This window comes from Microchirus variegatus (genome assembly GCF_963457635.1).
Source record: "Microchirus variegatus genome assembly, chromosome: 12".
NCBI classification, from domain to species: domain Eukaryota; kingdom Metazoa; phylum Chordata; class Actinopteri; order Pleuronectiformes; family Soleidae; genus Microchirus; species Microchirus variegatus.
This window is the reverse complement of record NC_139813.1, coordinates 14,282,106-14,294,456: the sequence shown is the minus strand read 5'-3', so window position 1 is coordinate 14,294,456 and position 12,351 is coordinate 14,282,106. Positions and strand designations below refer to the sequence as shown.

The window sequence follows — 12,351 nt, the reverse complement described above, 5'->3', positions numbered from 1 at the left end:
GCAGAGACACATTGACTTAAACAGCCATTATTCCTGAACTGAATGAAAACATGCACAGTTCCACTTCACAGGAGAAGAGGCCTCCTACAACCACACACTTTACACAGAAAGGGTCATTCAGCGTGAACCTGGCGATTTTCATAAATCCTTTGTACTCGGTGGAAACACACACACACACACACACTGGCACGCGCAGGGCAACAGATCAGCCCTTTTGAGCATGACAACAGGTCTTTAAGTTTGCACTTACATACAGTACATGACTCCATGAGCTACTCTCATGTTAATGAGGCCGTGCACATGTACATACAATGTCCCGTTCTACACAAAATACACTGCTCGGTGTCTTGACACCCAATAATCCTGTTACACGCTAACTCGGTGTAAGAAAATCCTGCCAGACTGACGCCTGCCCCATACACACACACACACACAAACACATACACACGAGGATTTTTCAAAATTGACTTGATTTAAAAAACGTGGGAGACCACAGAAAATGGATTTTGTAAACGAATATTCAATGTTCAAATCCCGAGACAGTACAGACTAGATGATTCAGTCAAGACGCAGGACCACACGCTTGGCATCTAATGAAATGATTTCAGGGGAGGGGATCTCACAGAAATGCGCGGGATTTAATGCGACTTCAGAATGTAAACAGACGTAGAGACGGTTGGGATACGTCCTGCAGGACACATTAAACAAGATCATACTGTTGCCATTAATCCACAAGTTCTTCGTCGTTCTCTACCGTCCGCTGGGTACGGGAGACGGGACACCACCATATGCAAACTAGCGGAGTGAACGCAACGAACGTGCTAACCTACGTCACATGCCGTTTGTTTTTCTCCGTCAACGCTGGGTTTTTCTCCGTCCTCGTAAACACTATATCACGAATGTGATTGCAATCTGACAAGTCCAGGGTATTCGTGTTCAAGTGAACGCTAGTACATAAATCCAAAACACTGCCAAAACTACCTAGATATAGCAGAGCTAGCTAGCGGCTATTTGCCAAGTGCTTCGAGAGTGTTTGCACATCATGTAGCTCTACATGACGGGCATACTTTCTCGAAGCACTCGGTAAATAGACGCTAGCTAGCTAGTTAGCTAGCTGCTTTCATATATCGTCAGTTATTTTTCAGTGTTTAAAGCTCAACGGTCCTATGGATGTATATCAAACCAACATATTCCAACCCATTGTAACATGCTTATTTGCGAAAACATATTACAACGAAAATAGTTCCTTGGCAGATGTGGCCTGCTGTCTTTGTTGAATAAATTCAGCCGGCTCGCTGAATTCACAAAGCATCATGGGTAATTTCATCTTCCACTTCGTTTTAAGCCCGCATCAGAGCTCACTACATTTTGAGGGTTGATTATAAGGGCAAAATCACACTCCCCCTTGCTCCCTCCTACACGAGAAAGCGCAAAATTTAGGGTTAGGGCAAAAATGTGGGGTTAGGGGAGGTATTGGGACAGGGCCAAAATCTCATCTGTTAACCCCTCAAACTACAGGATTTTTTTGGCCGGATAATCTGTTCAAATTGGCCTAAAATCGGTAGCACCCACGATTGTCGGAAGGACCAAAATCTGGCCAATTATGCTCAAGTGTGGTGTTTACTGCTCTACTACTATTTTGGTTGAGTTTCAGCAGTCACAAGATGAAGTTCACAGTGATGACAGTAGGGACACCAAGCAACCAACTGTTTACAGCACAAGTATCAAATGTCTACAATTGGTCCCTGATATGTTTTTGTTTCTTGCAGGCATCTTGCATTTTTCAAATCGGTGCACTCCCATAATTTTTCATTTATCTTATTTACAGCTGCAGCAAACGAGTACCGACAGCAACAAAAAAAGAATAGTGTGTGATACATTAACGTCCTGGATATCTGGCAAAGTTGGCAATTAACATATAGAAGAATCTGAAGAGCTTTTCTCAAGATGTCGGAGAAGAAAAAACAAAGCATAGAGGAAAGAGCATTTTTTCCCACTTGCCCTCACCAAAGAAAAAAGAACTAGTACTGCTTTAAATTTCCCTCTCTCTGTGATGGATTTCTTTCTGTATGACCGGTGAAGACTGAAGAAAAATGGAACAGATGAAGATTAATCTGCTCATAAATCCCACTGTACTACCGCTGTCCTTGAAATGTACTGACCTGACAGACGATCACCTGCATTTGGTCATTTTTCTCGTGGGGGGGAAACAACAATGGGACCCACCAACGAGAAAGATTCCCCCCTTCTTACTAAGAACCTCCTCTAATAAGATCATTTGTGTTTCTTCTCAGGCATTCACACACACACACACACACACACACACCTACAGAACCATCTCTCCCTCCTTGGCACCGGTTTACATTGACACAGATGGGGAAGAGCAGAAGACACAAAGAGAGACATGTCGAGAGAGAGTTCACAGCCTTCATTTCCAGCACGTCTATCCCTCCTGTTCCCTTTATCTTTACATTTTTGATCCATAAATCACACTGCACCTGCTCCCTAAACCCATCTGCCATGCATCCACCCATACCTCCCTTTTCTCCGGCGTGTCCATTCATCACTCTCTGCCTCGTCCATCTATCTGTCCTAAAGCTCCCACCAACAGCTATTCATCCGTTCAGTCCAGCCATTTGTCAATCTGTCCCTAAACGCAGCTCCTACCTTGTATAACGACCTTTTACACACCTATTAACTTCTCAGATCTGACCTTTCAGTCATCCATTTTCCTTCCACCCACCTGTGTCCCTCCTTCACGTCAAGTCAAATTTGCCAATTCCTGATCATTACTCTATTCTTAGGCTATATAAAAAAAAAAAAAAACATTTTTTTTCCTGATCAATTTCTCTCACACAGCCGCCTTCTTTCACGCTAAGATCAATAGCAATCTTGACACTTACCAGCTGCATGCCACAGATGAAGGCCAAGGTACACCTGCCGCTACAGCACCCCATGGCGTCCACCCCTCCTTCTCTGCCCACGTGGTGAAGAAGAAGAAGAAGAAACTCAGAGTAACTCCTAAATCTCCAGCTGTACCTGCACAATCCAAACCCCCCCCCAGAGGGGCCGTCTGGCTGGCTGGCAGCCCAGGTAGAGGTGCACAACAGAGCAGTGGCCCTGTAGTTTGCTGGAGCTCAGAGGAATAAAAAGGCTTACAGCTGCTGACAGGTTAACAGCCCACACACACACAGTGTGGACTTTCTGACACACACGTGTGTGGGGGGTCAGGGGTCAGAGATGGAAGGTGGAGAAAATTCAAGTGCACAGATTGTTCTCACAAGCCTCAGCAACTGGATTTCACTGGATTATTCAGGCGGTGTGGTGGTGCATTTCCAAGTGAACGGTCCCAAGTGCCAAATTCAGATTTTTCTGAGAATGTGGGGTGTGAAACAGAACAATGTTGGCTCAAGAAAGGTCTCCAAATGTTCCACAGATGTCCACAAAGGCTCCACTTGTCCAGTCATCACCTAGTGGACTACAAAGTCCGGTCCACAATCCCCTTAATGAGCAGCAGCATCCTTGTCATAGTCCTGTGTTGAAGCCACTTCCAGGGAGAGAAGAAGAAGAGGGGGGAAAAAGGGGGGTGGGTGGGGGGTCAGCAGGGATATGATGGTGAGATGAGAATAAACAGATTGTGTCTCTGGACTGAGCTCCACTTGGATTCCTCCGACTGAAACAAACTGCTGTGTTTCAGGGTGGAGGAGACAAGTCAAAGTGGTCCCTGCCTCCTCTCACAGATCAGCTCCTCATCATCTGTTCACACAGCGTTCAAAATACACTTTTATTTATCCGCCGAGTCCAATTGTTGCCAGGATGTTTGGAGATGTCAGCAGCCGCAAAAAACAATAAACAAAAACCCTGATCCTGGTGCCTGTGTTGCCTGGTTCAAGACCTTCGCCTCCTCCTCATGCTCCTCTGGTTCATCCCTTCATCTGCTCCACAACAGCCGCCTTGTTGTTTGTCCTCCGCCTCGTTGATCGGTTCATTCACAGCCTCTTCATCCGGTTCAACAACAACATCTCGACACTGTTAACAAAACAGACCGGAGAGAGAGAGGAAAAAAAAGCGTGTCATCACCACGTCTCAGGAAACACAGAGGTGGACAGAGTGAAGTGGAATGTCCACACACACACACACACACACACACACAAGTCTCCACGTGTCACCGACGGAAAAAACAGCGACGCGATGCGAAATAAAAGGCGAAGTTTGGCGAGTGGTGTCCGGGGTTTGTCTTCAAGGAGTGAGGAGGAGAGACAATGGGAACCGAGACGGACCAACGGACCGAGGGAGAGAGGGAGAGAGAGTCCGCCTGGAGGAGCGTCTCTCGCCTGCCATCTGTCAAGTCAAACACCGGGCAACCACGAGGCTAATCCGGTTCAGATTTTCAAAATAAAACCCGCGAGCTGGTTTGCACCTATTGTAATATAGAAATATCTAGAGAAAACACACCTGATTTATAAACATACTAATAGCTGCTAAATATAATAAACACACACAAATGTGTATGGAAGCTGCTAATGAATGAGTGTTGTGGATTACAGATGGAAATGAGCTAAAAATATCTAGAATCTGGTTCTGGCATCTTTGCTCTGCTGAGCTGAATTAATGAATTCAAAATAAATAAATAATAACTTAAAAAGAGTAATAAAAAATACTAACAAACCTACTTAATAAAAATAATTTGAGAAGATTTTCAAATAAAATCCGTCTTTCATTGCTTTATCCTCCACATGATGGTCACCGGGGTCACCAGTGCCAATCCCAGCTAACATAGGGTGAAACATGGGGTGCAGGTCGCCAGTCCATCACAGGGATAAACAGAGTCAACAACCATCCACTCTCACACTGACACCTACGGTCAACCTGGAGAAAACCCACACACACACACATGGGGAGAACATGCAAACTCCATGCAGGAAGGCCTCAATTAAATGAAAAATAAATAGTCAACAATAGATCAAAATAAACAACAGGATTAAAAACAAGTACTAACTCTTCAAACAAAAAGCAAACATCCACATTTAGAATTCTAGTGTGAAACTTAATCCAAAACAAACTAAATTACATTTAAATCATTGTTAAAGAGCTCAAACATTGCTTTACAATGTGTTTGGATGGTAATGCCATCATGCCACACCCCCACACTGCACACAGGTAGTGATTGGTTTCATGTTACGTCAAACGACAAACGGCAACATTGCACGAGTAAAGGCAGACGGCTGCAAACGGGTTGGAGTTTGACTGAAAACGCAAAGAAGCCCATGAAATGTTCCAGGTGTGAATTCTACTTCTCAAAAAGCTGGTTCATCAGACTATTTTTGACTGGATAAACGCTTAATGGCCACACTACAGTATACATACAAACACACATGTATTGTTTCTGTTCACAGAGACCAAATACTGTAAATGCTGAATAATATCACCACCAACAACAAAAAGCAAAAGTAGACACTGCAGCTTCAGTGAAACAGTGCATTGTGTGGTTCACAAAAAGACAGTGTCACAAAGCGCTGAGCTTAACGGAAAAGTAAAAACTACTTACATTAAATGTGATAAACACCAAGATGGGAGAGAAGAAGAATATCTGGTGAGGGTCGAATGGTCAGAGCTGAGGGGATAATGAGGAGCAGGTGTGGCTGATTAGGAACACAGGTGATGGTGATTAACAAAGGGGAAGTACAACCAACTGAAATATGAACGCAAACACACAAACAGTAAAATCAGGTAATCAATGTGAAAATGAAATCAAATCAAAATGAACACGAGAGCTTTCGAATAAATCATATAAAATGTTAAGTCATTCAGATTCTGGAGAACAAAGTTTGTGTAATTCACAACTTTTCCAGCGAGCTTTCTACCACAATTCTGAACTCCTTCCTTGTTTGTATTCATTCAAATAAGAAAACTGCGAGTGGTACTGCTACTTATATTTTGAGGCATATGTATAGCACACAGTGGCAATAGAAATGAAAAGCATGGATTTGGACATTTAATTATTTGAAATTAAATTAGAATACATAGCAAAACATAATATAATACAATTTGACAAAATTGCTTTTATTGTACATACAATGACGCCTGCGGACAGAGACAAGAAAAACACAATGGCAAAAGCCACAAAATTCAAACAAACAAAAAATAAATAAAAACAAAAAATAAACATTGGTATTATTTTCACTCTCTTTAGATACTGACAGATGGACATAGTGCTTTTATTTTGAAGTCCCAGCGCCCCGACATATATCCTTGGTGCAGCTGCCTCAGGCTGACTTGATGATGCTGATGTTCCGCTCAGCAGGAGAGCGAGGGGCTCTATTCACTTTCTCACTGAAACACACAAACACACACACACACACACATAGAGACACACAAACACACAGGGAGGTGCAGCTTTGGTCGGTGAGCAGCTGCTCAAGAACATGGCCTGTAACCATCAAGCAGTATAATGAAGGATCCCTCTCTCCTTCTCTCTGTGTCCAGTCTGATTACCATTTTATCCTCATTTTCCATTCATTTAACCAAAGTCTAAAGATTCCCCGACAACCTGCTATTAAGACTAGTTAAAGGTGCATTATGTAATAAAGCTAAATCAACTGGCCGTAAAATCCTCCTAATATGTCACAGAGACTCAGGAATAATGTTCATATAACATACTGAACTCACCAACAACAACAGTACAGCCAAAATATTTGCATTAAAAAAGAAATATTTTGCAGACTGCAAATCATGTTTATGTTTTGAAATCATGTTTTGGCATGTGGCGCCACCTACCGCCGTCTACCAATCATTGCGGTCAGTAGAGTCTCAGCTGCCGAGCAACCACGGGTTGCCAGTTACGTCAGAAAACGAAACCTAAAAGACCTCGGTATTTTGAACGTTGAATTCTTACATATGGCACCTTTAAAAAATCTTAGTTATTTGAGAGAACCCTGGGTTAACACCTCAGACAGTGATCAAGTCATTGTGAATGGCACAGCATTTATCTCCTTGTTGTTCCAACAGTGTCTGGAGTTCAGTGAAGGCATCACAGCGGCAGACTATTTATATATTCAGCCAAATGAGGTGACAAGTCACTTCCCTCCAATTAAAGGTGGGGTGGGTAGTGTATGTGTGTGTGTGTGTGTGTGTGTGTGTGTGTGTGTGTGTGTGTGTGTGTGTGCGTGTGTGTGTGATGTAGGGTCACCGATGCCACGCCTATGAAAGACCCAACAGTTTGAACAGACACAGAGGTGTGGAGGCTATCAGTGCTTTAGCTCCACAGCAGAATGGCCTGCTTTCCCCTAACCATCAATCTCTGTCACTGCTTACCCCTCCCACACACACACACACACACGCAGGAAAACAACACATATTCAGATCCACACACACACACACAACATGCAGTGCAGTTAATTATGTCTCTAATCTTGAGTGACAGTGGCATGTATAATGGCAGTTTGCCCGGGGGCCATGTGTCAAAGCATCCATCCATCCATCCTTGGTCTATTTATCATCATACCCCACTTATTCATCCATTCTCGGCCCAGTCCGCCCAGTATTCCCGCTCAAAGTCTTCATGTTTTATATCTACCTCGTCCACCTGTCCTTTTTATATATCACTTTCTCTCCCCCCTTCTTTTATGTGCCCTTTTCTGATAAGAACCGATAAAGAAAAAAAAAAAAAAAACTATAATCCAGCCTGTGTAATTTACCCCTCGTCACACATGATGTGCTCTTTCACAAAGGTTAGCGAGCAGGTTGATTGGGCCTGTGCCCGGGGGGTTCTGAACTCTTGGACCTTAGTTTACCTGATGAGGCCCCTGGTGATCAGGAGCTTACTTTTTTTTATGAAAACAGGAGTCTGAGTGAGCTAATGACCAGTCTTGTAGAAAGTATAAAGGGATACTTGAGTAAAAGTACAAGTATGTTACCAAAAAATGACTTTTGTAGAAGGTGAAGTCACTTTTTTTTTAATAGTATTACTGAAGTAAAAGTCTTAAAGTCTATGAAATGTACTGTACTTAAGTATCAAAATAATTTTCTGATATAAAATGTACTTAAGTTTTAGAAGTAAAAGTATTTTAAAAAAGTGAGGAGTTAGGATTGAGCCTTGGTGGATCAGTGGTAGGGTGAGTTGTCATTCAACTGGAAGGTTGTGGGTTCAATTTCTGGCTCTGCTCGTCTATATGTGTCCTTGAGCAAGACACTTAACCCCATGTCGCAGTGTGTGAATGGGTTAAAACTGTAGTGTAAAGCAGCTCATCAAGAGTAGAAAAGCTCTATATAAATACAGACGATTAGCAACTCTACTTCTCCTGAATTTATTTGGTAATAACGAGTAACAAAGATAGTTAGAGGAAATGTAGTGGAGTAAAAATTGCTAGAAATAGTACAGATATGTGAATTTTGTACTTAAAGGTGCCATATGTAAGAATGTGGCCAAAAACAGTTACGACATTCAAATTCAAAATACCGAGGTCTTTTAGGTTTTGTTTTCTGATATAACTGGCAACCCGTGGTTGCTCGGCAGCTGAGACTCTACTGACTGCAATGATTGGTAGACGGCGGTAGGTGGCGCCACATGCCAAAACATGATTTCAAAACATAAACATGATTTGCAGTCTGCAAAATATTTTTTTTAATGCAAATATTTTGGCTGTACTGTTGTTGTTGGTGAGTTCAGTTTGTTATATGAACATTATTCCTGAGTCTCTGTGACATATTAGGAGGATTTTATGGCCAGTTGGTTTGGATTTATTACATAATGCATTTTTAAGTACAATAACAAAGTATTACAATGCTGCTAATGACACAATATGAAAATGGAGCTAATTTGATGACATTAATTAGTTTAAATGCAACCAGTTTCCTTGTTTTGTACACGTTTTCCTTGATAATGGAAAATGCAGCGGTTAAACTGCACAAGGCATTTCATGTTGTCTCCTTGAGGCTTTGTTCTAAGCCATTTTCTTTAAACTATTTTCTGACATTTCTTTAATCAGGGGGAATAATTGATTCATCATTAATGAAACTATGGAGTGAGTTGAAATGATTAGAGTTTAATCACAACATGTGTAAAAGGACAAGGCACAAACACAAGAATCACTCCTTGTTTCTGCCGCTTGCACTTGTTATGTTGTACTATTATCTTGTTGTAGTTTTTTTTACTCATTATCTAAAAGAACTGTTGAATGTCTCAACGTAACGTTAAAAAGGTCAGTCTTGACCTCTGAAACCACGGGAGCTGTCCAGGTGCTGGAGTAACTTAAAGTTTCCATTTAGCAAAATGGGGGAAGATATAATAAAATCAGGTGTTTGGAAGGATTCTGGGAAAAGGGGGAACACATTAGTGTACTGTTGGTTAAAATCTCGCTATTAGTTGCTGTTGCACTCACTTTACCTCATGTGAATCATCGTGCTGCTTCAGCACACTCTGCTCTCCTGTCATGTCAATGAGGCTTTTCTGAATTTGATTTTGACAGAGAGAAAATGTGACACACACACACACACACACACACCCACACACACACACACACACACACACACACACACACACACACACACACACACACACAGACAGACTACACCTCCATCCTGATAGGGAGATAGTACGTGTTTGTTACTTTATCTGTCTGGACCAGATGTCACCAGATGCCTGCTGCTGCCAGCCTATCTACAGCCCACACACACAAACACACACACATGCACACACACACACACACACTCCTTCTGCCGCTCTGACATGTTATACCTCCTACACCTTGTTCTATCTGAAATCAAACTTACAGCACAGCCTGATGGTTGAAAAATAGCCCATATGAGCTCAGAATATCAGGTGAATGACAGAACTAATAAAGACTCACGTACATCTCTGAAAAAAACAAAAAAAACAAAAATAACAACTAAAGATTGAACAAAATGAGAGGAGAAACAAAAATGACAACAGGACCTGAAGGGAAAAGAAGGAAAATGAAAAGTCATTGAGATGCTGTCCTGTTGAGCAAACGGGAACCTCCGTCTTCTGGTGAAAATGGAGGGAAAAATACAGACTGTCGCACAAAAGCATTGAAGTTCTCACGGAGTATTGTTACCATGGTTTTGTGCGCCGACAACTGCAAGACACAGATAAAACACATGTAGAATGACGATGGAAGAGTATTAGGGCTTTATGTAAAAATAATAAAATAGCATAAATTCTGAGATTAAAGTCAGAATTATGAGAAAAAAGTATTTTTCTCATATTCAATCTCAGAATACTGACATTCTTTAATCTCAGGATTCTGATTTTTTTTTTCTCAGAACTCTGAGATTAAAATCAGTATTGTCAGAATTCTGAGATTAAATTAAGATTTGTCAGAATTCTGAGATTAAGTTCAGGATTGTCAGAATTCTGACTCTAATCTCAGAATTCTGACGCTTTCTTTAATACCAGAATTCTGGCATTTGTTCTCAGAATTTGAGATTAAAGTCAGAATTCTGCCTCTTATCTCAGAATTCAGATTTTCTGACATTTTTTCTCAGAATTGAGATTATTTGTTATAAGAGATTATTAAATATATAGAATTGAGAGTTTTCTTAGAATTCTGAGATTAAAGTCAGAATTGTCAGAATTCTGATTTTCAGAATTTTAACTCTAATCTCAGAATTCTGACTCTAATCTCAGAATTCAGACTTTCTTAAATTTTTTCTCAGAATTGAGATTATTTGTTATAAGAGATTATTATATAGAATTGAGATTTTTGTTGAATTCTGAGATTAAAGTCAGAATTGCCAGACTTCTGACTCAGAATTTTGACTCTTATCTCTGAATTCTGACTCTAATCCCAGAATTCAGACTTTTTTTCCCCTCATAATTCATGCTGTTTTGTCACTTCACCCCACAGAGTGAAGAATGAAGTATTGTTTTTAGTGGCTGTGTGTCTGTCCGTATGTTTGTTTGTGCTTCCACACTTGCACTTGCCAATATGACCAGCAGAGGCCGCCAGAGGCTTGTTGCGTAAATGGGGTGAAGTCTGCCATCTCTGATTGCCTTGTTCATGTCTTTTACATGAAGCTCTAATACTCACACACACTACATGTTTTATTGAGAAACAGTGAAAACAAAGACGATTATATCTAATATTGATACTCGTGCATCTGTACTGGACAAGGGCACAAAAACCACAGCATTTTTGTTTTCCTCTTTAAAGTTAAACCAAGTGCTTTCAAAAACACAAACATGGAAAAGGTTTAATGATGTAATCACAGTAAATGGGACACTGCACTGTCCTGCAAGATTGCATATGGCTGAAAATGACACCACGGGGCAAAGCAGAGCTGCAGTAGTTAAAACGGTCCATAACACAGAGGGGAAACTGCACTCACTGATAATTAAAAACACACATTCGGTCATTTTAGGTAAAATAAGGTTTTTTTCTTGTTTTTTTTTTATCTCTCAAACTATTCAGAACAGCAGCTGCAAAAAATGTAAGGGCCAGTGGTTCATCGTTGCCACTTCAGTGCACCGGCCATTTTCTCTCCTATTAATTGTCTTATGTGAGAAAAAACATGGCTGAGAGCATTTAAGTGACCTATTTTGCTGAGTGGCTGATTGTTGCACAGCCATAGACGGATATGTGAGTCCTGCCAAGAAGTGCATCACTGGAGCACAAATCAACTTAGCTGCAAGAGGAATCAGAGATTGTAAAATGCGGTTCATTGAATCTGTGATGGATATGGCGTAATATTCATGAGTCACGGCCGTTTATACAATCACAGGTACGATGATGAAATCACAGGTCAAGTGATTTGACCTCAAGGTAAATATAAATGTTTGCTTTCTTGCTGAAATACACAAGAAGATCATTTCGATTAGAACTTATAGGGGACATATTATGCAAAACCAACTTTTGAATCATTTAAATCCTTATATTTGGGACTCTGGTCGGCAAAGTGTGAAAAAAGATGACTCACTCATGTTTTTGTGGTCCTCCTCAGTCTAAGAACAGGAGATAAAACACGCGATGTTGACTTCCGCGCTCATTGGGACGTCACAATGCGATAAATTCCTGGAATTGTTGTCTCGCGGAGCTCCGCTTTGTCCGTAAAACACGCGAGAGTGCTGGCGAGGGCAACGGTATCTGAAAACAGATAGATAGATAGATAGATAGATAGATAGATAGATAGATAGATAGATAGATAGATAGATAGATAGATAGATAGATAGATAGATAGATAGATAGATAGATAGATAGATAGATAGATAGATAGATAGATAGATAGATAGATAGATAGATAGAGTTTACCATGTGCACATGTGCATTACGAGCTACAGATGACAGTGAATCTATAAAGGCACAAACATTTTATCTGGAAGTGACAACTATA

At 41.0% G+C, this 12,351-nt stretch overlaps 1 protein-coding gene across 2 annotated transcripts in view; it reads right to left on the bottom strand.

Moving 5' to 3' along the window:
• The window catches only part of nkain2 (sodium/potassium transporting ATPase interacting 2), a gene marked incomplete at both ends in the record, with an annotated part of 95,428 nt that extends 92,471 nt beyond the window's left edge, over positions 1-2,957 (bottom strand). For both annotated transcript variants that reach the window (XM_083898387.1, XM_083898388.1), the window contains one exon: positions 2,904-2,957. In XM_083898387.1, the coding sequence (XP_083754513.1) occupies positions 2,904-2,957 (54 nt within the window). The remainder of the gene's footprint in view (positions 1-2,903) is intronic.
• Between the last annotated feature and the right edge of the window lie 9,394 nt (positions 2,958-12,351).